Below are 27,388 nucleotides of genomic sequence, written 5' to 3'. Positions count from 1 at the left end.
TGAAAGTCTACAACAATGACGAAGCAAGTTTTCAATCCTAATAGTAAATTATTAATATTGAAAAATATTAAAAATCACTAAAAGATTTTTAAATTGAAAACTTATTGGTACATTTTCATGGTAACACCTCCAAGACTTCTATAATTTGCAAGTCATATGGATGCTGCAGTGAAGACGAGAGGGAAGGAATTCTACACTTTGCAATTCACATCCCCCGTCTGCAGCCGGCAAAGTTCCAACTGAAAGATGCACCTGGTTACTCTACGGAGTAATACGAAAATAAAATAAAAATGTGTACCATTTTTATTCGGTTGCGATGCGAAGGCAAACCAATCTTACTTTTTAATTAGAATACGGAGTGCAGTCCAGTTCCTTTAACCGCGATTTTCTGCTCTTATTGGAGCTTCATCAGAAGAAACGTAGGCACTGTTCTCCATACTCCAACTAAATTGCATCGAGAGGTTTTCCCACACATCGCAACCAAATGGATGATAATAGGTGGCTAGCGCCATCTGGCAATTGAAAGACGAAGCAAGTTTTCAATCCTAATAGTAAATTAATAATATTGAAAAATATTAAAAATCACTAAAAGATTTTTAAATTGAAAACTTATTGGTACATTTTCATGGTAACACCTCCAAGACTTCTATAATTTGCAAGTCATATGGATGCTGCAGTGAAGACGAGAGGGAAGGAATTCTACACTTTGCAATTCACATCCCCCGTCTGCAGCCGGCAAAGTTCCAACTGAAAGATGCACCTGGTTACTCTACCGAGTAATACGAAAATAAAATAAAAATGTGTACCATTTTAATGTGTGGGAAAACCTCTCGATGCAATTTAGTTGGAGTATGGAGAACAGTGCCTACGTTTCTTCTGATGAAGCTCCAATAAGAGCAGAAAATCGCGGTTAAAGGAACTGGACTGCACTCCGTATTCTAATTAAAAAGTAAGATTGGTTTGCCTTCGCATCGCAACCGAATAAAAATGGTACACATTTTTATTCTACAACAATGGTTAATACAATGGTATTTGACAAATTTGATTTTTTAATAAAAAATTAAGTAATCGTGTGGGGAAAAAAATAAATATGCCATTTTAATTGCCTATTGGTCTAATTTGTAAAATTAATATTAGAGTTTTCAAAAAGCTTATACAGGGTGAAATTTTTTCTGATTGAAGACCAAAACGAAATAATTTTTTAAATCCGGGCCTGATTTTTTTCTAGTTTGAATAAATCAGTTGATTAGGTGGTAATAGTGTAACGATTGACAAAAATAAGAGACACGTCGATCAGACCGTTCAAAAATTATGACGAATATAAATTTCTGTCAAAATGCGAAACTCGCCCTGTATATTGTTAAACATGGGGAGCAGACACTTTTTAATGGTCGTTTGTTATTCCCCATAGCAGCCTCTATACGAGGTAGGAGTATGTATAGTTCCTCATGACTCACCCTGTATATTACAAAACCCTATACATTGAGAAAGAAGACATCGAGATGAATCAAAGAATGTAAAAATATACAGGGTGTTCCATTTAAAAAAACAAGTTTGTGTCACCCTATCAGTACGGGTGACCCTGTATATCTGAAAATATTTTTAAATTATAGTCATATCCGTGCCCCAACTTTTACCTAAATAACTTTTTTTTGTATCTTACGACAAACGAGTAATTGTATTTTGTCACACTAATGCCCCACCCTGTAAAACTATATAACAACATTTAGAATTTATGATGCAGATAAACTATCTAATTGATATCTAATCTCATTAAGGGGGTGATCTAGGTGGGACTGTCTCGAAAATATTATTGATATGACAGGTCGACTCAGCGTGAATAAAAAGAGTATCTTGGGTAAAACCAGGAACAATAATAGGCGGTTGAAGCGTAGCTCTAGCCCTGTTACCTTCTTTGTATACCGTAGAGCGTAGACCCTAGATATAGCAGACTACTCTGCTATAATCCTAACGACGCGTCAGCGGTATAAAATGGAGACTATTATTATAATACCAATTTGTCTATTCCTCGTAAAAAGTATTTAACATGCTGGTAAACTGGTATGAACGAAATTTGATTTTGGCGTCGCTATCCTCTGCTTCACCAAATATCCGCTTACTATTTCAGCAACTTGGTGTGGTTGGTCCTCGTGAATAGCGTGTCCAGACTTCGCCAGTACTTGAAATTGAAACTTGCCTTGCATGTGCCCAACTGTTAAAGTAGTATCCAGCCCGTGTATGTTCGCCAATAGAAGCAGCTTCGGAATGCGGAGATCTAAAAACTTCTGTGAAAGTCCCTTGAACCAGCCTGGCCAAAATTTTTCGGTTTTGCTGAGGTCAATCCGCCATGTATATGGTTCGCCATCTTGTTCTGTCCTGACAGAGATTGGAGTTTTGAATGTTTCAGTATTTTGTGATTGTGGAAGTGGAGGTTTTCCACTAATGCTACAGATGCCATCTTCTGCTTCGTTAACTTCGATAATATCTTCGATGGAACAAGTGGATGGTATTTCTTTAGCAGAAGAAGCTACTGGTTCTTCAGCGTTACAATCATTTGAAGCCAACTTACCGGTTTTTACTCTAACTAATTGTCCAGGCATAGATACTCTAGCTGCCTCAATATTATGAGTTTTGCCTCTTTTGTAATACCACTGGATAGCATGCTGAAGACTCTTGAATTGAGTTGGTCTTCCTCTAATAATACTTTGCATAGATGACAATGCATCAAGAGCTGTTCCTTCGACCACATCAATGACACAAAGTCCTACAACAGCTTCAATGTGGTAAGCAGCCTCTACAGCTATAGCACCTCCCATGCTATGACCTAACAATATTATTGGGGATGTATTTCTTTCAGTCACTTTTGCAGCCATATCCACGACATCGTTTGATAACATTTCCAATGATAGGTTAGAGTCGTCGTTGGTAGACGTATTTCCATGACCTCGTAAGTCTAGTGCTACGACTTGGCAATTTATCATCTTTGTTACTTCTTGTGCAAATAATGCCCAAGTCAATCCAGAATAGCCACCGCCATGAAGACAAAGTAAAATTGGCCCTTCGCTACCTTTGGTGTAAACATGAAATTCACCATTTGCTAACTGAATAAGTTCCTCTTTTTCAAAGTATTCTGACCATTTGATAGGGCTGAAATCTTTTGCTAGACCAAAAACTCGTCCAGGTGGTTTGCCATGATGAGCATGTAGTATTCTTCTTAAATCAGACATAAATTATTTTTTGTTTCACTAGTAAAGCGTACTAGAATTTTTTTATGAAAATATTTTCAAAATTAATTTGACGTCTAATCAAATTTTGAATTTGATAGACCCTAACCTTAATTTTTGTAGTTGTCAACTTAAATAGGACATTCCAAGACTTTGACGTTTATGAAACCGTTGGGAGTGAAACTGTCAAACATTGTATTTGTTTATATTTCGCTCTTGCTCGTGTAAAAGGAGATAAGTCCCAAAAAGTGTTAAATGAGATAACTTCACAGAAGATCATGCTATACCAATATGTAATTAGTGTAAATGGATATATGTGTAAACACTAGCTTTGTTACCAGTCAACGTATATTGTGCTAAAATGAATAAGTACAAAAGTTTTAGTGCCGCTGGAGATACTTCGAGTTATCTCATATTACACTTTTATTGTGTTTGGCGCCAATTGATTCCCTCGACTTAACTCATTGTACCGGGTGGTCCAATAAGCCGATCTCTCGGCTATATATCAGAAACTATTCATGTTATAACTTTAGGAGAAAAAATTCCTTAGTAAAAGTGGCCAAGAGAAATCGCTGGAAATAACTTTCAAGTTTCTGGGTTAACCGCTAGGGGGCGTAACCTGTGAAGAAAAATTTGAAAACCAGTTTTTTGTGAAATATGCCCAATTATACAAAGTGTTAAATAAGTAAACTAGAAAGAGGCCTAAATTCTGCACAAAGTTGTTCAAGTACTTTTTTTTTATTTGTTCAAATATAGGGTGGGGGAGAGTGGGAAAGTATTTGTGGATAAATACCTATAACTTTGGTTGGATCAACCGATTTTAACGAAATTAGTGTCATTAGAAATAGCGTGGATGAATTAGTTTACATTTACTATAAAATAATTGCATTTAGTTTTAATTGTCATAGGTAGAGGGTACTTTCGAATAGAAAAAATTAAAATTTGTTTTTCTTCAAAATGTTTAACGGAAACACCTATTTATTGTAAATTATAATGGAACTGGATTAAATTCCTAACAAAATGGCGCAAACCGCATGTTGATAGCTTTTGTCAAACTAGAGATATGAATAAAAACGCATAAACATAAGTAAGTATAGTATTGACTCACCCTGTTTTATAAATTAAATTAAAAAATAAGTCAGTAGGTACTTTCAAATTTTTTTATAGCAGAAGAATCTCAATGTTGATACCTATTTTGACCATTGTTATTTCATACGATTAAAAATAGTTTTTTCGAAACTAAGTAGGCTATGACAATGAATTTGACGGGAAGTTCATATTGTTTATTTATTGACAGCAGTCAAAACATTGTTAAGAAGTGTTATATTATAACTCGAATTGAAGATTGCACTTTTTCAATAGATATTAACATTGGTAATATTAGTAATTAATTATCAGTACTAATAATTCGTGATGAGTATATCAGATGCAGAATTGTATGATATGATTGCAGTTTATTTCGAATGTCACCAAAATGCCGCTATTGCCTCACGTATATATTCTGTAAGATATCCTGACAGGAGGCATTATGGCAAACAAGTATTTGAAAGAAAGGCAAGAAGATTAAGATAAACTGGTAGTTTTCATCGTCCTTGTTTTAAACGACGTAGTAGAGGTATGACCGAAGATAATTCAATCAATGTTCTTGCTTTAATTCAACAGAATCCACATATAAGTAGTCGGCAAATCTCTATAGAATTAAACATACCCAAAACTACTATTCTAAGGATTTTAAAACATTACAGGTTGGTTTTTCATATTATAAAGTGAACGTTCAGGTCAAAAACTTGGAATTGCCTTTAAACTTTAGATTTAACTGTTATTTTAATATTCCGATAAAAACGGCAACACGGCGCTTTTATCCTTTTATTATCCGTTTCTTAAAAATATTTATGTACGATTTATCTTGTGAAACAATTGTGGATTTTTCAAGATTTTTTGAGTTTTAGTAAATATAGTGGTTTCTTTTTCACCAATATTTATTGTTCTGTTTTTTAGACTGCATCCTTATCATGTAGTTCTCCACCAAGCTTTACATGAGAGAGATTTTGATGCAAGGCTGGACTACTGCAATTGGATGTTAGGTCTGCTAGAAGAACAACCGCATATCATGTCAAAGATTTTGTGGACATACGAGGCTACGTTTAATAGCGCGGGTGGTGTTAATCTGCATAATATGCATTATTGGGCTGAAGAAAATCCGCACTCGATACAGGAGGTGCAGCTTCAAGGTAGATGGAGTCTTAATGTTTGGTGTGGTATAGTTGATGGAAAGATCGTAGGTCCATATTTCTTTGATAGAACTTTAAATGGAGAAACATATTTGGATTTTCTGGAAAATCAGTTGCCTGTTTTATTGGAAGATATTTCCTTACAAACAAGAAGAGCTATGATATTACAACATGACGGGTGTCCTGCGCACTTTTCCGGCGAGTTCGAGATTATTTGTATGCAAATTATCCAAATAAATGGATTGGAAGTATATTTTCATGGCCAGCTAGATCTCCAGACTTAACATGTCTGGACTTTTATCTGTGGGGAAGATTAAAGGACTTAGTGTACCAAACTCGACCAACCACGCGAGACGATATGAAAGAGCGCATTATAAACGCAATAAATAGTATATCAACAGCTGAGATTGAAGCAGCTGTTATGTCTACGCGCGAAAGATTACATCTTTGTGTGGATAACGATGGAAAACAATTTGAACATTTAATTGGACATTAGATTTTAATGAGCGAGATATTTGTATGATCTTTCTTTCACATATTTAATTTTAAGTTATAATAAAGGGTGAGTCAATACTATACTTACTTATGTTTATGCGTTTTGATTCATATCTCGAGTTCGACCAAAGCTATCAACATGCGGTTTGCGTCATTTTGTTACTAATTTAATCCAGTTCCATTATAATTTACAATAAATAGATGTTTCCATTAAACATTTTGAAGAAAAACAAATTTTAATTTTTTCTATTCGAAAGTACCCTCTACCCATGACAATTAAAACTAAATGCAATTGTTTTATAGTAGTTGTAAATTAAATTATCCACACTCTTTCTAATGACACTAATTTCGTTAAAATCGGTTGATCCAAACCAAAGTTATAGTTATTTATCCATAAATACTTTCCCACTCTCCCCCACCCTTTATTTGAAAAAATAAAAAAAAGTACTTGAACAACTTTGTGCAGAATTTAGGCCTCTTTCTAGTTTACTTATTTAACACTTTGTATAATTGGGCATATTTCACAAAAAACTGGTTTTCAAATTTTTCTTCACAGGTTACGCCCCCTAGCGATTAACCCAGAAACTTGAAAGTTATTTCCAGCGATTTCTCTTGGCCACTTTTACTAAGGAATTTTTTCTCCTAAAGTTATAACATGAATAGTTTCTGATATATAGCCGAGAGATCGGCTTATTGGACCACCTGGTACACAAAGTTAGCAGTGGTTACCTACCTATATTATTGTACACAAATTTTATTATTTTGGTGCTTTCTAGGATACATTTCATATTCTAATTATACTCTTTGAAAGGTGTTGCTTTCTATTCACATTGTGTGGTGATAGTGAAGTACTGGAAGTGTAGTAAAGTTATTATATTTATAACTTAACAAACCGATTTAGTAAACGGTTTGTAAAAGTAAGGTTATGTCGTCTTCACGTGGCCGTTATATGCTTGAATTATGTTTCAACAGGCAAGATGATACTGGTGAGTATGATAAAAATATTTTTGATATTTTTAAATGTCAAAATATGTGTAACGATGATTATTTGTACAATTGGTATTTTTGTTTTAGAAAGTAACAGTTTGGAGCCAAGGCCAAGCACTTCAAAACAAGAATTAATATCTTATTCTTCAGGTACGTATTACATAAATTCTTTAAGTTTCTTGCTATTTCATTCCTCAAGCTGATTTTAACTTATGTAATACAGCTTCGTTGATTGTCATTGCAGAGTATGATAAAAATATTTTTGATATTTTTAAATGTCAAAATATGTGTAACGATGATTATTTGTACAGTTGGTATTTTTGTTTTAGAAAGTAACAGTTTGCAGCCAAGGCCTAGCACTTCAAAACAAGAATTAATATCTTATTCTTCAGGTACGTATTACATAAATTCTTTACGTTTCTTGCTATTTCATTCCTCAAGCTGATTTTAACTTATGTAATACAGCTTCGTTTATTGTCATTGCAGAGTTGGCTTCTGATGAAGAAGGCGACAATGATTTGTTTGGATCTGACGACAGCATTGCTGATAATACTTACATGCCAAATCCATCCGATACAGATTCAGACAGTGATATGCAAATTAAACAAAAAGTGAGGCGAAATGACAATAAAGAAAAGTGTGACAACATTTTACAAGCTGACAATAAAGGAATTGCTTTGCATGAAGACGCTTATGAAAGTGAGCCTCCGGCAAAGCGTAAACGAGGGAGAAAAATTATTAAAGGAGACACTAGAGAAGTTAGAAAAATAAGAAAAAGTACCAAAAATTCAGGAAATTCTTATACCACTAAAACAGGTAGAATTGCCCGAGGTCGTAAATCTGAAAAACTTATGAATTGTCGCAAATGTTGTTCAACAAAAGTAGATGAAGAAACTCAATAACTACTATTCAATGAATTTTGGAATATGGATAGTTATAACAAACGAGTCGCTTATACTGTTAGTCTTATCAGCAAAAAAAGGAAAACAATTCAAAAAGTGAGTGAAGCTAATAGAAAAAAGGTAAGAGAAGGGGCATATGCATATTGTGTGAAACGCGAAGGCGAAAAAATCGATGTTTGCAAAAGATGTTTTCAAAAAATTTTTGATTTATTAAATAACTTTATCGCAAATGTTTTGCGCAAAGCAAATTCTTCAGGTATAGCATATGACGATAAACGAGGCAGACACGAACCTCCCAACAAAACAAGTGAAGAAAATATCATGTTAATGAAGCAACATATTACATCGATTCCGAACTACGTAAGCCACTACTGTCGACAAAAAAGCGACAAACGATTTTTGTCTTCATTTTATACACTCACTAGACTATACGAAGAATATAAAAAATGGATATCACCACGAAATCCTGTCGGCCGTAAGGATACGAATCTGTGTTTTATACTATGAATATTTCTATTAAAAAGTTTAAAAAGGATACGTGTCAAACATGCGATAAATACAAGGCCCTAATTCAAAATGAACATAGCGCAGAAGCTAGAGAAGACTTAAGAAAAACATTAGACAAACACATGGAAGAAGCTGAAAATGCTTACGCCGCTAAACGTAAGGATAAGGAAGAAGCTGCCAAAGATGATTCCAAAATAGGCTATTCGTTTGATTTACAGCAATGTCTGCCAACCCCAGATATAACGACATCTATTGCTTTTTACAAGCGGCAACTTTGGACATACAATTTGACCTTGCATCAATGTAATAACAATCAAGCAATTTGTTACATGTGGTACGAGACTATTTCGGGAAGGGGTGCTAATCAGATTGCTTCATGTCTCTATAAAGAACTGCAATCTTTACCGCTTGCAATAAAACACGTTACGCTTTACTCAGATACTTGTGGGGGTCAGAACAAAAATGCCCATTTAGTGGCTATGTTTTTAATACTAATGAATCAATCTCATTTAAAATGCATAGATCATAAATTCTTGACCCCAGGACATACTCATATGGAGTGTGACACAGATCACTCCATAATTGAGAAAAAAAGAAGAAGTTTGAACACAAAATTGAACATCCACGTGATTGGGTTCAACTGGTCTGATTATGTGGCCATAAGAATCCATTCCAGGTAACCGAGATGAGTAAAGACGATTTCTATGACTTTGCAGCATTTTTGAAGGAGAAATTACAAACTAAAAAACGCTGGACGGAAGGGCCGCCCGAGAACTTTATCGTATCGATCTATTATCGTTATCGTACTAGATACTGGCATTCTATAAAAATAACAAAGTTACTCGTTATTTTGATATTTTAGAAACACCTTGTATACTTAAAAATATTTTATGTTACGCATCATTAATTCCCGCATTTGAGAAAATGTTCGGGGACACACTATAGATTATTGCATAAATCAGTAGAATATTAGTCATACTTTCATTTCAAATTAGTCCATTTTTCTGAGAAATTAATAGTTTACAATATTTGCATTTTACTGCATGGATTGTAATGAAATTTTGAGAGTAGCCCAAAGCCCAATCTCCTTATTCAAAGTCTATCCTATATACTATGGCGCTTTTATCATGGGGGCGGTTCTCACCAATTCTCGGGGATAGAACATTTTTATTTTCGAATTGCACGGAGAAAAAGGAAGAATTTTAATAAAATTTAAAAATGCGCTCTATAATTTGATCTTATTTTTTCACCCGTCCCACTTTTTGAAAGTAGAAATAACACTATATTAAGAGGTATTGCAAAAGAAAAACAATGCATTTAAATTCTGGTGAATGAGGGGTTAAATGTATGTACTTCTCATTTTTCCTTAAAGTACATTAGTCATACATTTTTTTGCACCATATCTCGCTTAGTTTGAATGTAACCGACATTTAACGGTGCTCGTTTTAAAGGCCTTTTCAAACACTACAAAAGCATGAGCACTTTGAGCATGCACCAAAAAACAAACTCTTTTTACCTACCATATCTCTTTTTGTATTATAAATAGAAAATTTACGAAGGAACGAATCTCTTTGTTATTTATAATTAAAAAAAATATATATAGTGTTTTTAGTTTGATGCATAGTTTTTAAGGTATTCACAAAAAACCGTCCGAAAATGTCATTTTTACATGAAAATGGCCAATTTTCAACTACGCATAACTCAAAAAGTATGAGTTCTCAAAAAAAAGTATAGATCAGTTTTTGCTTAAAAATAGGTTCTCTAGCCACTTCCATGTTTATTTTGACCAATAAATTTTCCACCCCCTTGAAGGGGTGGGAATTGCCCCAAGATAAAAGCGCCATAGTATATAGGGTAGATTTTGTTTCTTGAGCTATTCCCTACTTACTGTGAAAATATCAAGTACATCGATGTAGTAGGATGGAATTCGGAGCCAAATACCCTCATTGACTGCCCTATAATAATGCTCTGCTATGATCGCGTGAGAGGGGACACACACAAGATTCTAGCAAAATTTCAATTTTCTGTAACTTTTCGAGTTTTTGAGTTACAGCAACGAGTTTTATGTCATTGGAAAAATAATTTTACATTCTTTCAAAATATGTAGAAATATACAGGGCGTATGTAAAAAATTAAGATTTTTTTTTCATTTCCGGTTAAACCGGAAGCCATATTTTGGGTAAAATTTATTGTGCTAATAGATAACAAAGTACTATATATGTCTGCCAAATTTCAAATTTTAGTTTCTATTACAGAGGTAGTTACGGGCACTCGAATATTTTTTTATAAAAAATTCATAACTCCCCTCCTATGAGGAGTTAAGAAATCTGACCAATGTTATTCAATTTACTGATAGGATATCAAAAATATATCAAAAAATAAACAAATTCCTTGGAGTCATTTTTGAGAAAATTTAGTTCAAATTTATGTCAAATTTTGACCCCTTAAATATAGGCAACCCATAACTTTTTCTGAAAAACGATAATATTCTTGTTATAGCCCCATCTTTAGGCTATATAAATATTTTTTCAAATTAAATTTATCTTAAACAAGTTTTTAGATTGGTAGGGAAATGTTTCGGGTGGGCGGTCGGCCATGCTGGCCGCCATTTTGGATTTGGAAATGTCAAATTCCGTATTTCTATTTACCTATCGATGAGCTAACTTTAAGTTAAATTTCATTCGTTTCGGTCAAAATTTGCAAAAATGGGCCCCAAATAACCCCCCTATTTCGGCCCCCCTTTGAGAGGTTTTTTTCAAAAGCTTAGTTTCTCGACAAAATTCTCTTAAACTTACTCATACCGAATTTCATCAAAATCGGTCCAGTAGTTTTTGCTGGGCGGTGGCGACATACGTACGTACATACGTACGTACATACGTACGTACATACTTCCGACATGTTTTTTTTATTTGCTTTTTAGACTCAGGGGGACTCAAAACGTCGAAACAAAGTGAAATCTGAAAAAAAATTTTTTGCACAATCCTATAACTTTATCTATTATACTCATACTGCGTATGTAGTACGATAAAGTAAAATTAGACGAATCTGGAAATCGATTTTTATGGCAAGACGTGAAGTGGTTAAGGTATGAAAAGGAATATGGCAGATTTACGTATAAAACGACCCTCGACGGAAACGAACCGTTCAGCTATATATTAGTGACGTTTTCATCTGTTTTATGAAAGCCTACCGACCCAAACAAATGTAAAGGAAGTGCTTCCAGATATTGAAGATGATTATACTGAAGACGATGTGTAAACGGATATAACTGTATTTTTCATTTTGTGTTAATGGCACCTATGTACGCCGTTGCTCCCGCCTGGCGGCGCTAGTGTAGTTGGAGGTCAAAGTTTTGACTATTCGTGAAGTTTGTATATGGTGTTTTTGATTACGATTTAATAAATAATAAATTATGGCCGAAATATACGGATCTTGGAGACTGTCTGTGAGTTGAAAAACGAATTGAGAAGGGATGCGAGAGTTACTGGAAAAAGGAAACACTTATCGAATGATAAACTATATTAATCATCGTCTCAATGTTTTATTTCTATAGCTCAGAGGGTATTTATTTGGTATTGATTAACTCCCCACACGAGTCTGACAACTGTGTATAATATGATATGTGCGATCTGCCTTACTTTTTTTATCAATTTAAAATTCACAATTAAGTGCGCTCAGCATTAATTTTTGTGTTTATCTTATTTAAAAATGTGATATTTTCAAAATATGGCTGCCATGACAGTTGCGCATTTGGTTTAAATTTGGTTTAAGCATGGGGTGAGCGCAGTTGATTCTGCAATGTTGTCTTATTTAAAAAAAATTATAATTCTTTATGAAAATATCGAATATATGTTAATTTAATTAAGTATAATTATTTGGGTGTTTGTCTACGTGAAAGGCGACCTTAAATTTAAAGTGAAATTAGAAAAAATTAGTTAGGTTTGATCAGGTTATGTTTTAGTCACTAAAGAATATTTGAATGGTACTAGGTCACTTTAATTTTCAGTTATTAACTTATTTATATTATTTTCGATTAGGTTAGGTTTGCTCAGGTTGTTTTAGTCATTTTAAAGGATATTTTAAAGATAATATATCACTAAAATGTTCAGTTATTAACTTTTTTATATTATTTTCGATGACGCTAGGTTAGGTTTGGTCAGGTTATGTTTTAGTCACTAAAAATATTTAGAACATGAGAAATATTTAAAATTAGTATTTCACATTTTTCTATATTATTACTTCAAATATATTTTTTTTACATGTTCACTCCATAAAAAGCGGTTGTAGATGTGGCAACAATGTGAATGTATATAAAATTGCATATCTTAATCCGTGCGTTTAAAATAAAATTTTGATCTGAATTTTATAGTGAAGTATTCTATTTTTTACAGTCGAATCTGGGGGCAATACTTAATCTGTTTCAACAAAATGTTTATTGCAGATACGTGCATTTATTCTCGGCACATATTTATCCCTTCTTATTGCTACAATCCACTTTTTTCTCATCAGAATATCTTTGGGAAACCTGTGTCCTGATGTTCTCGATGAGCACAAATGCACAGCACAACATTGAGGGATTTTATTTTCTCAAGTTTAATTCACACAGCGAAACAAATATGCAATATTTACTTGGAAATAGATTGATTTGAAGTATTGACGTAAGTTGACATGACCTCCAACTACACGAGCGCCACCTACGTTGAGCTTTCCAGATTAGCTGCCATTGAGATAACTCACTTTTTTTTTGTTAAGTAAGAGTTACATGTCGGGTTTAACATTGTTTTTGTAGTTTATTAGAATAAAAATCATTTACAATAGAAACTGTATACTTTATTACAATGAAAAACGCTTATTAAAATGGTTATATATTCTGCAATATTTCAGCGGCTCGAAAACCTTATTTTCCGACTTATCTCCTTTTACACGCGCAAGAGCGATTTCTACCACATTGTTTCTTAATTTTTTACCGTTAACAGTTTTTTAGTTGTATTTTTCGAACATTTTGTTGTAGATTTTGTGTAGTTTTTAGTTGTATAAGTACTTCAACGACTTTATTTAGTTTTAGGCAGTGATAATAAACATAAGTGAATATTTTCGAAAGTTGGTAGACAATACAGATGTTGCTAGCAGGTACAGTTACGATCACTGAATAGTTCACACCTTACTTTTTATATTGGCGTGTTAAGTCACAATGACGACCTCTCGTGGATTTCGGCGGAACTAAAATTGAGGCCTTTTTTCTTTTTATTGCCCTGCTATAATGGGAGTTTTTAATGTCAAAACGTTGTTAAAATCGTTGTCAGTATTTTCGAAAATCAATATAATTAATAAATTTTAATACAAAAGATTTAATTAAAAGCTTACAAACCTTTTATCAAAAGTGTTCTTATTTGTATGTTGTGTTGCAGAATATTTGGAGTACATTTAGGACGAACACGTTTTTTTATTCTACTGATGTTGGTAGATTAATCGATGGGACTACTAAATTTTTCACTTTATTGATTTTCGAAAATACTGACAGCGATTTGACAGTAAAAACCCCCATTATAGCAGGACAATAAAAAGAAAAAGGCCTCAATTTTAGTTCCGCCGAAATTCACGAGAGGTCGTCATTGTGACATCTCCAATTGTAATAGTGTAAAATTGCAGTGTCGTACGAATTTGATAAATGTCAAAGTCAAAAAATTTCAAAAAGTCAATGCTTGTCAAAAATTTCGCGAGTGTTGAAAAATAAAATAAAACTATATCAAACTCCTCCAAAATGGTTAGAATGCATTTGAATGATGCGCAAAAAGTAACAGCAATTGCCAAACTCGAAGAAGGTTGGCCACCAATTCAAGTTGCTGCTGATTTGATCGTGAGCCATATGTGCATATGGAAGATCAAACAAAGATGGGATAATTTTCACTCTATAGCAAGGTTGGGCGGTTCAAGAGGGCAGAAGATCTCCACAGATCAACAGGATGAGATGTTAGTAGATTATTTGAGAGAATCTCCTTTTGCCACAGCTCAAAAAGCAAGAGAAGAGACAGCGTTTCCAGGCAGTATTTGCACTGCACGTAGAAGAATTAAAGCAAGTGTACTGTTAAATTGTGCAGCTGCAAGGAAACCTTTATTGAATGAGGATCACAAGAGGGGACGAGTTGAATTTTGTAATGAATTTATAAACCGCGATGCGAATTTTTGGTCTAATGTTGCATTTTGCGATGAAAACGTATTTCAGTCATATAACAATGGTTGAGTAAGAGTTTATAGGCCAAGAAATCGTAGGTATGATGAACAATATACGCATCGTTTAAAAAATAGTGGAGAATTCTCGGTCAACGTATGGGGATGGATAAGTGCTGAAGGTCCGGGCGTTTGTTATCATATAAAAGAGAAGTTAACAGGATTACATTACAAACATATTCTTGAGAACACAATGTTGCCATCGGTGATCCAGAGATTCCCCAACAACGACTTCATCTTCCAACATGACAATTGCCCGGTGCATACAAGTAGAATTGTTCGAGAATGACTGGAAGAAACGCATGTTAATGTTCTTTTGTGGCCTTCCCGTAGTGCAGACTTTAACCCCGTCGAAAATGTATGGACAGAGTTAACAAAGAAACTAAATGAAAGAAATCTTAGACCACGGAATAGAGTTTAATTATGGGAAGCAATTGAGCAGGCATGGGAAGACTGTAACATGAGGGGATTGGTGCTATCTATGAACAGAAGACTGCAAAATTGTATTGACAAGAATGGGGCTTCCACCAAATATTAATTATTATTTATCATTGTTTATCATTATTTAATATAAAATAGATTTAAAATAAAATGGATATTTTAAAACCAGACTTCTTTATTTTCGTTATTAAGACAATAATCCATTTTATTCAAAAAACTTCTTTCGAAACTCTCCATTTTGTTAAATTTTGCAAAATATATTATTTTGATTTTTTAATTTTAATCAACCTGTTCTAGCTAGGTACACCTAGAGATTTAAAATTTCCGGAAAAATTGGGTGCAGGAAAAAAACCTGTTTTTTTTTTCGGAAAAAAACAGGAAAAATACGGAAAAATTGACATTTGTTACAATATACTAAACAAATTCTGCATCCCGTATCAAAATCGATAAATTTAGTAGAATTCGGTAGATCTATATTATCAGAAGTGCCTTTTGTCTTTTAAGTAGATATATAAAAGACACAATATTAAAAAATATTCCCCAACAAGTTAACCAGACTTGTTCTCTTATCAAAAGATTGCTAAAATATGTGTGTTGAAAAACGCTACGAATTTTATTCTAAGCTGATTCATTTTGCAGCCTCTTGATGCTCGCTTTAAAGAAGAATAATTGAATGAAGACCAACCAATGGAAGCCATACACTTCATTTCTGATATGCCTTGTTCACTAAGGCCCGGTCTTTTCACCGCCGAATAACTAGTTATCGGGAAGTTTATTTGACAGATATACATGTGATCTGCCGGATAAACTTCCCGATAACTATTTATTCGGAGGTGAAAAGACTGGGCCTAAACCTAGATGTAGAGAAGGTGGTGGCAAATCTAGCCCAATTTAGAACAAAAACTGGATTTTTAGTCGAAATCCCTTATGGGATAGTGCAAATATGTAGTACTAATCCCGTTATATGGTAGCAAGTTTTATGTAGGGGAGAACGGGATACTTAAGAAAGAAAAAATCATAGAAAGAAAACTAAACTGTGTATTAAAAAATAACAAAGTCAGACAGGATCACTTGCTATTAAACTTCATATAACATACTTTATTTATAATACAAATTGCTTAGTTATTTGGTTATAAAGAACTTAAAGTATCAGTCCGAAATTCCCATTTTGCCCCGTAACCGGGGCAGAATGGTAAATGCTACGGGGCAAAATGTGAATGCATTTTAGTCAGGCTGGCAGAGTTCACAAATATGAGCACCTTCGTCTTCATCCTCAATACCTGCGCAGGAATTATAAGCCCATCCATTGCAGACACTACACACTACCCATCCTTCAGTTGACTGCAAATATAAGTATCCACAGTAGATGCAGCACAATCTTCATCATCTTCTGATGAGTCAGTGTCCATCTCGTTTTCATCTTTAGTTTTCTTTGATTTTTTTTATTAGTTTCAGTTTTAGTCAGATTCTTCTTACAAAGTTTAAATGCTATAAAGTGGCGGCAATTTAGGAGAGAGGGGCAAGATGGGATAATATCCCGTTTTGCCCCGACCGCTTTGCCCCAACAGACATCATTTCAAATAAAATTAGTAATTTGTAACGTAAAAGATATAAAACGGTTCACAGCACGCAATATTAAAATTCGGAAACATATCTATCCTACTTGAATGAAAAACGTGATAAAACTTGCTTACTCACCTTATAGCACTTCTATAAATATCACCAAAATTTTGTAACAAAACAAAAGAAAACAGATTTTATGTCTGTAAAGAAGCATACTACGTGACTAGAAGTTTCTTTATAATGACTGAAGTGAGTCAACCCAAGTTTGTTCGAATGGCGCTATTGCCGATATTATGACGACTATAAGTTATGCACACCGATGCATTTCCCGTTCTGCCCCGGTCTCCTTTAGATCGCAGCCACTTATGCCAATTGCCTCCCGAATTTTAAATGGACCTCCATATTCCACCTCTTCAGAAAGAAACTAGTCTTTACACGGCCTCATATATACAAGCAAAAAAATATGTTATTTATAAGTTGTTGCTATTCATTTAAATTTGGTTATAAACGAAAAACAGATATTTATTTACGATACCAGACCAGATCCACTTTTAAAAGATACTGACAAAAATCATGTTGTGTTATCCGTTCAGGATGGTGAAGCGGTGATCGAGTCCGAATCAGATACTTGGTCTGAAGATTCAGATTCAGGCTCAGATAAAAATATACCACTGAACAATTTGGTTAAATAATGTGCTTTCTACCTTTGAAGTTTCGGTTTTGACACTTACAATTAAAGTCTCTTAGTTTAAGTACACTTTAAGTCTCAATTGAAAAATATTTTCAAATTTCCCCATTTTTTCCAATGGTCTGGAAAAAACGGAAAAACCTGTTTTTTCCCAATTTTTCCCGTTTTTTTCCGATGTGTTAATTCTCTAGGTACACAACTGGCAACGTCACTTTGACGTGAAAGGTGTGTTTAAACGAGGTAAAAATTTAAAAAATCAGCTCTTAGATACGTAAGCCTGTAAACTATTCAATGACCGTAACTGTACAAGCAAAGATTGGCAAATTAAATAATATAGGTCCACTTTCCCTCAAGAGGTCTGAGCTTACTTACGGTGGAGACAGTTTTCCAAGCTTAAGTAACAGGGACATAGTTAGTTATTTAGCTTTTTATAGGACGTTTTATAGCATTTAACCATTGTTTTTGTCTCTCAGATGATAACCGATAAACACTGAACTTTATGATGATTACTTCGCATTCCACACTTCAAAACACAACAGAAATAAGGCATATTATCGTTTTAAATCAATCCTCCCATAGTCCAGGGCGCATCTGTTTTGAGATGGACGTTGAGAGGTGACTCAAAATTTTTTGCAGGAATTGCTTGAAAATAACTCAAATAATAATATTTGAGTTATCCTCCCACTCAAAATGGTCCGGAACATTGTTTAAATAATCAAAATGTCAAAATATGAAGAAAAAATTCGATTTTTTTTTATTGGTTTTTTGTTTATAACTTTAAAACTATTCATTTCTGAGAAAAGTTGTACTAATATAAAAGTTGCGTTATTAAATTTCCTACAATATAGAATTAGTTAAAAATTTAAAAAATTGTCACACTTGTTGCAAAATAGCAATAATTGCGAAAAAAAAACCATACAAAAACAAGTACATATTCGCATTTTACGTTTTTCAATCATTTATGCTACACTTAGGACCTTCATATTTTACCCAGAAAAAGTTTATGATATAGTAAAACAACACTGTAAATTTCATTAAGATCGGTTTAATAGATTTTGCAAAATAAATTTTGCAATCCAGCTTTCGCAAAAAAATTCATTTTTTTTAAATGTTTCAGGACTGAAAATAAAGCAGATAGCAAGTTGAATTTGTTTTGCTTATAGAAGTGTACTGTACCTTTCATTTGCAATTTGCAAAATTAAAATCGATTAATTACCACGGCGTCAGGAAATTTTTTAAATAAACATTAATTTTTGGTGCTACGCGCAGGATAGCGGTGTTCGATTCACCACCGGTGATTTCCACCAAAATATCTTCCAATCTTTATCTAATATATTATTTTCTTACTCTATATTTTGTTGTATTTTAATATTTTAATTCCACAAAAATCAAACTAATTTTATTATTGTTTGTGAAATATTGTTTAAACAATTGCATATGTTTAAAAATAATAAACTTTTATTCTCTAAGTTAAAATATATGAACAAAGAAAGTTTTTGCTAAAAAAAGTGCTATTTCAAAGGATAGAGTATGTTTTTTTATTTTGTAATAAACAAATTGATTTATTTATACCGAAATGTAATAAAAATTAAAATGTATCAATCATTATCAAAGGTCATTGGAATGCCCAATCAGAGCAAACTATCCGCTGTCCTGCGCGTAGCACCAACAATTAGTGTTTATTTAAAAAAATTCCTGACGCCGCGATAGTTAATCGATTTTAATTTTGCAAATTGAAAATGAAAGGTACAGTACACTTCTATATGCAAAAAAAATTCAACTTGCTATCTGCTTTATTTTCAGTCCTGTAACATTTTGAAAAAATGATTTTTTTGCGAAAGCTGGATTGCAAAAATTATTTTTGCAAAATATATTGAATCTATCTTAATGAAATTTACAGTATTGTTTTACTGTATCATAAAGTTTTTCTGGGTGAAATATGAAGGTCCTAAGTGTAGCATAAATAGTTAAAAAACGTAAAATGCTAATACTTGTTTTTATATGGTTTCTTCGCAATGCATATTGTAGGAAATTTAATTACGCAACTTTTATGTTAGTACAACTTTTCTCGGAAATGAATACTTTTAAAGTTATAATCAAAAACGCTGGACGGAAGGGCCGCCCGAGAACTCTGTCGTACCGATCTATTATCGTTATGGTACTAGATACTGGCATTCTATAAAAATAACAAAGTTACTCGTTATTTTGATATTTTAGAAAAACCTTCTGTACTTGAAAGTATTTTATGGTTCTACGCATCATTAATTCCTGCATTTGAGAAAATGTTCGATGCAATATTTCGGGGACACACTATAGATGTATAGATTATTGCATAAATTAATAGAATATTATAGTCATACTTTCATTTCAAATTAGTTCATTTTTCTGAGATATTAATAGTTTACAATATTTGCATTTCATTCTATTTCGATTACGCCTTCGTTTTAAAGGCCTTTTAAAACACTACAAAAGGTGTTGGTAGCATTATACACCTAAAACCTACCGTTCCTCTGTTATTTCAAGTTGAATACACCAATCTGAGCATGCACCAAAAAACAAACTATTTTCACCTACCATATCTGTTTTTGTATTATAAACAACACAGTGATTTTTATTCTAGCCAGATGGGCCGTCACTAATGAGTACAAGATATTTCAGTCCATTTGGAAAACCTTATGTTTGTAGATAATGCAACAGCATAGAACAAACCCTATCAAGAGCCTTATTCGCTTAGATCGCCTTCATGATATTTATAAATTTTGGCTTTATTTGTCTTCATGAATGCAAAATACATTTAACCAAATCTAGCGCATATAAAAAAACTTCCGAAAAACTGTAATTTACTGCAGAAACCGTTTAATAGTCCAGGGTAATAAGCAGTGGCGTGCTGGAACTTTTCAAGCGGCCCGGTGATTTTATAGAAAAGCGGCCTCCCATCCTTATTTTATCAGAATTTTTATTTCTTATTTCTAAGACAAAAATACTTCTTCTTCTTATTCTATTTGTATAAACAGCCTATCTGACTCTGAAAAAAAGATTGACATTGAAAAAACAGACTCTGTCTGGACGATCACCAACTAGATGGTCCGACCAAATTAAGAATTCAGCTGGAAAGTCATTCTCAAAGCACATAGAGCAGCTGAATATCAATGGAAGAAATCACGATCCTCAGTAATGGGGAAACGACAAGAGAGAAAGATACGTTGTAAATCATCTTCACTTTCATACATTAGTATTGCATCGTCTGCATAGCAGATTGTTTTTTGTTTTTCCATTAATAGAAAATATTATAAAATCTATATTAAACATAAATATCATTTCTAATGTATCTATCCTCGCTAATTTCAAGATAACCGCGATACATCGCCTGGTTCTGTCTACTCAGCAAAACCGAAAACATCAAAAAATACTTAACGAACTTTTCCCAGAAACACACATCTAAAAAAATATATATACAAATTGCTGAGTCGTTTTTTGTGTAAAAGTCTGTGTTTATAATATTATCAGCCGAATAATACCTATTCATGGCTCAATTGAACGTCTTAATTTTAACCGTTTTGAAATACAGGGAGTGTATAAAACAGACAACTGGAATTAATGCAATATTATTCAAATGACTCGAACACTATGTATGGAAATAAAATATTTTTGTGAAAAAAACTTATTTGACCGGCCTCAATAGGCCGCGACCTTTCGGTGATTGTACCGATTCATTTATATGGCCAGCATATAAGTGACACTCGAGCAGCCAGGGTACTGAAGTGTTATTTCGATAGGTAATACCTATAAGAGCAAATTGTAACTATTTCCTGCGTATAATCTGTCGGCCATTTTTATTTATAAACAATTAAGTGTCCAAAAATGTCATTTTCCCCTTTTTTTTTCAAATCAAGGGAAAACAGTGATTATGGTTTTTTTAGCACAAATATCTTTGAGATTATGGAAAAAGCTTTAAAATGACGTATTACAAAGTTTGATATACTCATTTATTGTTAATATAATTGCGAAAAGAGGTCGGAATTGCAAAAAAAAATAATTTTGCAATATCTATTGTAAAAATTAGTGTACAGCTTTGAAATTTTTGTCATATAAGGGTTCTTTGGTGCTTACTATGTGATAAAAATTTCAAAGCGATTCATTCAATTGTTTAAATTTTATTCAAATTGTTTATCCCAGAGAGCATTTTTTTGCAATAACATAAATCAGAAAAACATGACGTTAAAACCATTCCACAGGTGTCAAATGAAAGAGCATGAGCTATATTTTCAACTTGGTTTAAAAAAAGCGAATAAAAAATGCATTTATTAGTAATAAATAATTATGCAAAAGTATCGTAAATCTATCCTTATAAACTTTTTATTTTGTTATACAAGAAATTATATATATTTATTACAATTTTTTATCAATTATGATATAAATAACATTACTTGGTAGTTGTGCACTTAAAACAGGGTAAAAAAGCTATTTTTTTTTTTGGAAAATGTTATCCAAAAAGTTTATAAGGAAAGATTTACGATACTTTTGCATAATTATTTATTACTAATAAATGCATTTTTATTCACTTTTTTTAAACCAAGTTGAAAATATAGCTCATGCTCTTCTTCTTCTTCTTCTTATTCTTTAGTTTATTGGCCTCCACCTACTTGGGTATTTGGCCAGCTCATCGTCGCGGAATAAGGGAAAATCCCTTATTCACTTACAATTTGGAGTTAGTACATTGTACAATTTGATTCTTCTTCTTCTTCTTTAGTTAACTGGCAATTTTGGTTGGTATGGGAAAAACATGACAAGATAAAAAAAATTTCACGCTAGGGGTAACTGTCTATCAATAAACAATCTTCTTTTTCTTCTTTGATTTAGTAGAATTTTTGAGTTGGCATGGGACAAATACAACAACTAAACTTTTTTTCAACGACATTCAACTTTTTTCTCTCAGGGGCAACTGCCGACTACTACACAATCTTATTCTTCTACTTCTTTTTTAGTTTACAGGCAATTTTGAGTTGGCATGGGACAAATACAACAAAGACACAGACTTTTTGCTTTTAGGGGCAACTGCCGACACAATCTTATTCTTCTACTTTTTTTTGAGTTCACTTTCAATTTTGAGTTGGCATGGGACAAATATACAACAAAGACACAAACTTTTTGCTCTCAGGGGCAACTGCCGACCATTACACAATCTTATTCTTCTACTTTTTTGAGTTTACTGGCAATTTTGAGTTGACATGGGACAAATACAACAAAGACACAAACTTTTTTCTATTAGGGGTACCTGCCGACCATTACACCAATCTTATTCTTCTATGTCTTTTTTGTTTACAGGCATTTTTGAGTTAGCATGGGATAAATACAAAAAAGGCACAAACTTCTCTTATACAGGGGCAACACCTGATCATTACACAATCCCATCTTGTTGCCACATATAGGTATAGTGAAAGACCCAGGTGATTACAGAATGTTTATAAAGATACAAAATATTATATTATTAGTTTACTTAAATCTGAATTCTATTTTCGCGTGTACTTTTGACATATTTTTCAAATTATTTATTATTATATAAATTTATATTCATTTATTTTATCTATTTATTTTCAATATTTTACTTTCCTCATAACTTAATTTTGTGTATATTCAAAAAATGTATTAAACGTTTAATAAGAACCAACTGCGGTTTATAAAGAAGGGTTGTAAGGGATATGGGTGTTGGGCACCCATTTTTAGCTAATTCAGTATATAAATCAAAATTTTGCACAGTGTTAATAGGGCATTCAACAATCACATGTTGTAAATCTGCTAATTGACCACATTCACAATAAGGATGTTCTACTATCCCCATTTTGAATAGGTGATTTGGAACTAAACAGCTCATGCTCTTCCATTTGACACCTGTGGAATGGTTCTAACGTCATTTTTTTCTGACTTATGTTATTGCAAAAAATGCTCTCTGAGATAAACAATTCGAATACAATTTAATCAATTGAATGAACCGCTTTGAAATTTTTATCACATATTAAGCACCAAAGAACCCTCATTTGACAAAAATTTCAAACCTGTACACTAATTCTTACAACAGTTATTGCGAAAATATTTTTTTTTGCAATTCCGACCTTTTTTCGCAATTATATTAACAATAAATGAGTATATCAAACTTTGTAAAATCATACGTTTTACTGTTTTCCATTGATCTGAAAAAAAAGGGAAACATGCCATTTTTTGACAGTTAATTGTTTATAAATAAAAATGGCCGCCAGATCCTACGCAGGAAATAGTTACAATTTGTTCCTATAGGTATTACTTTCCGAAAAAACGCTTCAGTACCCTGGCTACTGAAGTGTCAAGAACAGGGTATATTTTTGTCTTAATACCCTGGCCTATAAGTGCTGTCGCTTGACAGGTTTCTGCACTAAACTCAATATTGTTGTTGGGTCCACTTAGAATCATGTCTTTTGATGTGTTTCTGCACTAAAACGTGTTTATACTCGAAGAATCAGAATCTGTAATAAACTCATTTTTGATAAAAGTGTCAGTTGACGGGTTTCTGAAATAAGCAATTCAATTATTAGTCCAGGGCCCATCTGTTTTAAGATGGACGTTGAGAGGTGACTCAAAATTTTTTGCAGAAATTGCTTGAAAATAACTCAAATAATAATATTTGAGTTATCCTCCCTCTCAAAAAGGTCCGGAACATTGTTTAAATAATCAAAATGTCAAAAAATTAACGAAAAATTCGATTTTTTTCTTCGTTTTTTGATTATATCTTTAAAAGTATTCATTTCCAAAAAAAGATGTACTGACATAAAAGTTGCGTAATTAAATTTCCTACAATATAGAATTGGTTATAAATTTAAAAAATAGTCACCCTTGTTGCAAAATAGCAATAATTGCGAAAAAACCATACAAAAACAAGTATTTGCATTTTACGTTTTTCAACCAATTATGCTTCACTTAGGACCTTCTTATTTCACCCAGAAAAACTTTATAATACAAAAAAACAATACTGTAAATTTCATTAAGATCGGTTCAATAGATTTTGCAAAATAAATTTTGCAATCCAGCTTTCGCAAAAAAAATTCATTTTTTCAAAATGTTACAGGACTGAAAATAAAGCAGATAAAAAGTTGAATTTTTTTTTGCATATAGAAGTGTACTGTACCTTTTATTTTCAATTTGCAAAATTAAAATCGATTAACTATCACGGCGTCAGGAATTTTTTTAAATAAACATTAATTATTGGTGCTACGCGCAGTACAGCGGTGTTCGAATCACACAAGTTGATTTCCACCAAAATTTCTTCCAATCTTTATCTAAGATATTATTTTCTTACTCTATATTTTGTTGTATTTTAATATTTTAGTTCCACAAAAATCAAACTAATTTTATTATTGTTTGTGAAATATTGTTTAAACAATTGCATATGTTTAAAAATAATAAACTTTTATTCTCTAAGTTAAAATATATGAACAAAGAAAGTTTTTGCTAAAAAAAGTGTTATTTCAAAGGATAGAGTATGTGTTTTTATTTTGCAATAAACAAATTTATTTATTTATATCGAAATGTAATAAAAATTAAAATGTATCAATCAATATCAAAGGTCATTGGAATGCCCAATCAGAGCAAACTATCCGCTGTCCTGCGTGCAGCACCAATAATTAATGTTTATTTAAAAAAATTCCTGACGCCGTGGTAGTTAATGGATCTTAATTTTGTAAACTGCAAATGAAAGGTACAGTACACTTCTATATGCAAGAAAAAATTCAACTTGCTATCTGCTTTAGTTTCAGTCCTGTAACATTTTGAAAAAATGAATTCTTTTTGCGAAAGCTGGATTGTAAAATTTATTTTGCAAAATCTATTTAACCGATCTTAAGAGGAAACAGTAGCGATCAACAGGTAGCAAAAACTCGTTCCAAGATTGCGGCTGTAATTTTGAATACTTTTTCGGGATATTTGGCACACGTATTCGTAATATAATAAAGAATGGCGGTACAGAGCCCAATTTGAAAAATATATTAATATGTGGAAATTACTCTGTAATTAAATACAATATTAAAAAAACGAGCCTGTACCGCCATTAAGAAGAACAAAAAAATACACTTTCTTCAAAAAAACTTTTTTATCCGATGCCTAGATTTTGTGTTATTTTGGAACTACTAAAATTTTTTATTTCATTAGTAGTTCCAAAATGACACAAAATCTAGGCATCGGATAAAAAAGTTTATTCGAAGAAAGTGTATTTTTTTGTTCTTCTTAATGGCGGTCAGGCTCGTTTTTTTAATATTGTATTTAATTACAGAGTAATTTCCACATATTAATATATTTTTCAAACTGGGCTCTGTACTGTACCGCCATTCTTTATTATATTACGAATACGTGTGCCAAATATCTCGAAAAAATATTCAAAATTACAGCCGCAATCTTGGAACGCGTTTTCGCTACCTGTTGATCGCTACTGTTTCACCTTAATGAAATTTACAGTATTGTTTTACTGTACCATAAAGTTTTTCTGGGTGAAATATGAAGGTGCTAAGTGTAGCATAAATGGTTGAAAAACGTAAAAAGCGAATACTTGTTTTTGTATGGTTTTTTCGTAATTATTGCTATTTTGCAGCAAGGGTTACTATTTTTTAAATATTTAACCAATTCTATATTGTAGAAAATTTAATTACGCAACTTTTATGTCAATCCAACTTTTCTCGAAAATGAATACTTTTAAAGTTATAATCAAAAAACGAAGAAAAAAATCGAATTTTTCCTTCATTTTTTGACATTTTGATTATTTAAACAATGTTCCGGACCTTTTTGAGAGGGAGGATAACTCAAATATTATTATTTGAGTTATTTTCAAGCAATTTCTGCAAAAAAAAATTGAGTCACCTCTCAACGTCCAAATGTACCAATATTTTTACAGATGCGCCCTGGTCTATATGGAACTAGTTGGGTTACCCACTTTTGTTAAGATGTTGATGTTTTCTTTTAGGAATATCAAGCGAAGCAGTCGAAGGTGATGCACGCGATGATGGAATTACAAAAGCACATACGAAGTTTACCGGATTTGACTCAATTGCCCAATGTCACAGATGGATTGGCCCCATTACCATCAGCCGAACATTTATTTATGCAGTAAATGTATAGAATATTAAAGTAATTGATGGATTGTGATTATCCTCGTCTTTATTCTGGAATCATTATTTTATCAAATAATTTTTTAAATTCTACGTTTGAATTTTCAATTTTTTGATTGTTTTTTATCAAGGCTGTTTACATTTTAAAGTTAGCTACTTTAGAAATTTGCAGTTTGATTTAAATTAGGTGTGTTAGGATACCAATACATCTGTATAGTTATTATTATTATTGAGCTAATAAATATATAGAAATTTAATTATTATTTTAATATTCCCAAATGGGCTATAGTCCAGAAAGCCACTGCGCATCCGCTAGGAAAAATATTCTGATTCGGATTTTTTGCACAATCTTACTCAAAAAGGACTCCTTTTAACAAATTTGCATGTTGCCAGGACCAAAAGGGGGTCAAATTTTTTTTGTTTTTTCCAAAAATTATTTTTTTTGTATGGGAAAAAGTTTTTTTTAGGTTTTTTGGATCATTCCAAACAGAAAAGGTCTTTAGTGACTTTTCTCTAAAAATGATAGTTTTTAACATATAAGCGATTAAAAATTGAAAAATTGCGAAATCGGCCATTTTTAACCCTCAAAAACTATGTGAAAAACTGAAAATTTGAATGTTGCCAAGGTAGGTAGATATTCTTTAAACATCGATTGATGAAATCCCGAAGAGTTTTTTGCAATACAATATTCAAAACTCCTTTATTTTTTAATTGCTAATTGTGCGTGATAAGTAATATGGAAAAACTATACGTGGATATGTTGAATTAGTTGTGTACATGACTTTCACTAACGGCCGGAAACCAGAGTGGGGGCCGAGGATAGTTATAAGGGGTCAAAGTCGCGGTTTTTATTATTATTTTTATGACTCTCATGGTCGAGATAGTGCACCAAAATGTGGGAATAAGTAGGTCATGACGCACCTAAGTAAAATCTCTAGGGGCGCAACGCTGCGTGGCCGACAAAGGGGTGGGGGTAGGGGTGAATATAAAAAATATA

At 32.6% G+C, this 27,388-nt stretch overlaps 2 protein-coding genes across 2 annotated transcripts in view; one reads left to right on the top strand and one right to left on the bottom strand.

The window, feature by feature from the left end:
• Nucleotides 1-26,648, top strand: part of LOC114343673 (regulation of nuclear pre-mRNA domain-containing protein 1B) — a 79,383-nt gene extending 52,735 nt beyond the window's left edge. The window contains exon 6 of the mRNA XM_028294508.2: nt 26,247-26,648. Within this exon, the coding sequence (XP_028150309.1) occupies nt 26,247-26,393 (147 nt within the window). The 3' untranslated portion in view covers nt 26,394-26,648. The remainder of the gene's footprint in view (nt 1-26,246) is intronic.
• LOC114343672 (protein phosphatase methylesterase 1-like) lies at nt 1,940-3,282 on the bottom strand. Its single transcript, XM_050661829.1, has one exon. It carries the CDS (start codon nt 3,225-3,227, stop codon nt 2,043-2,045), a length of 1,185 nt encoding a protein of 394 aa, XP_050517786.1. The 5' UTR covers nt 3,228-3,282; the 3' UTR covers nt 1,940-2,042.
• Nucleotides 26,649-27,388: the final 740 nt, after the last annotated feature.

Source organism: Diabrotica virgifera, chromosome 9 (genome assembly GCF_917563875.1).
Source record: "Diabrotica virgifera virgifera chromosome 9, PGI_DIABVI_V3a".
Taxonomy (NCBI): Eukaryota; Metazoa; Arthropoda; class Insecta; order Coleoptera; family Chrysomelidae; genus Diabrotica; species Diabrotica virgifera.
Note: the sequence above shows the minus strand (reverse complement) of the source record. Positions and strands in the feature narration are given on the sequence as shown.

Coding starts and splice junctions, on each gene's coding strand:
- LOC114343672 (XM_050661829.1), bottom strand. CDS start 3,227: ATGTCTGATTTAAGAAGAATACTACATGCTCATCATGGCAAACCACCT.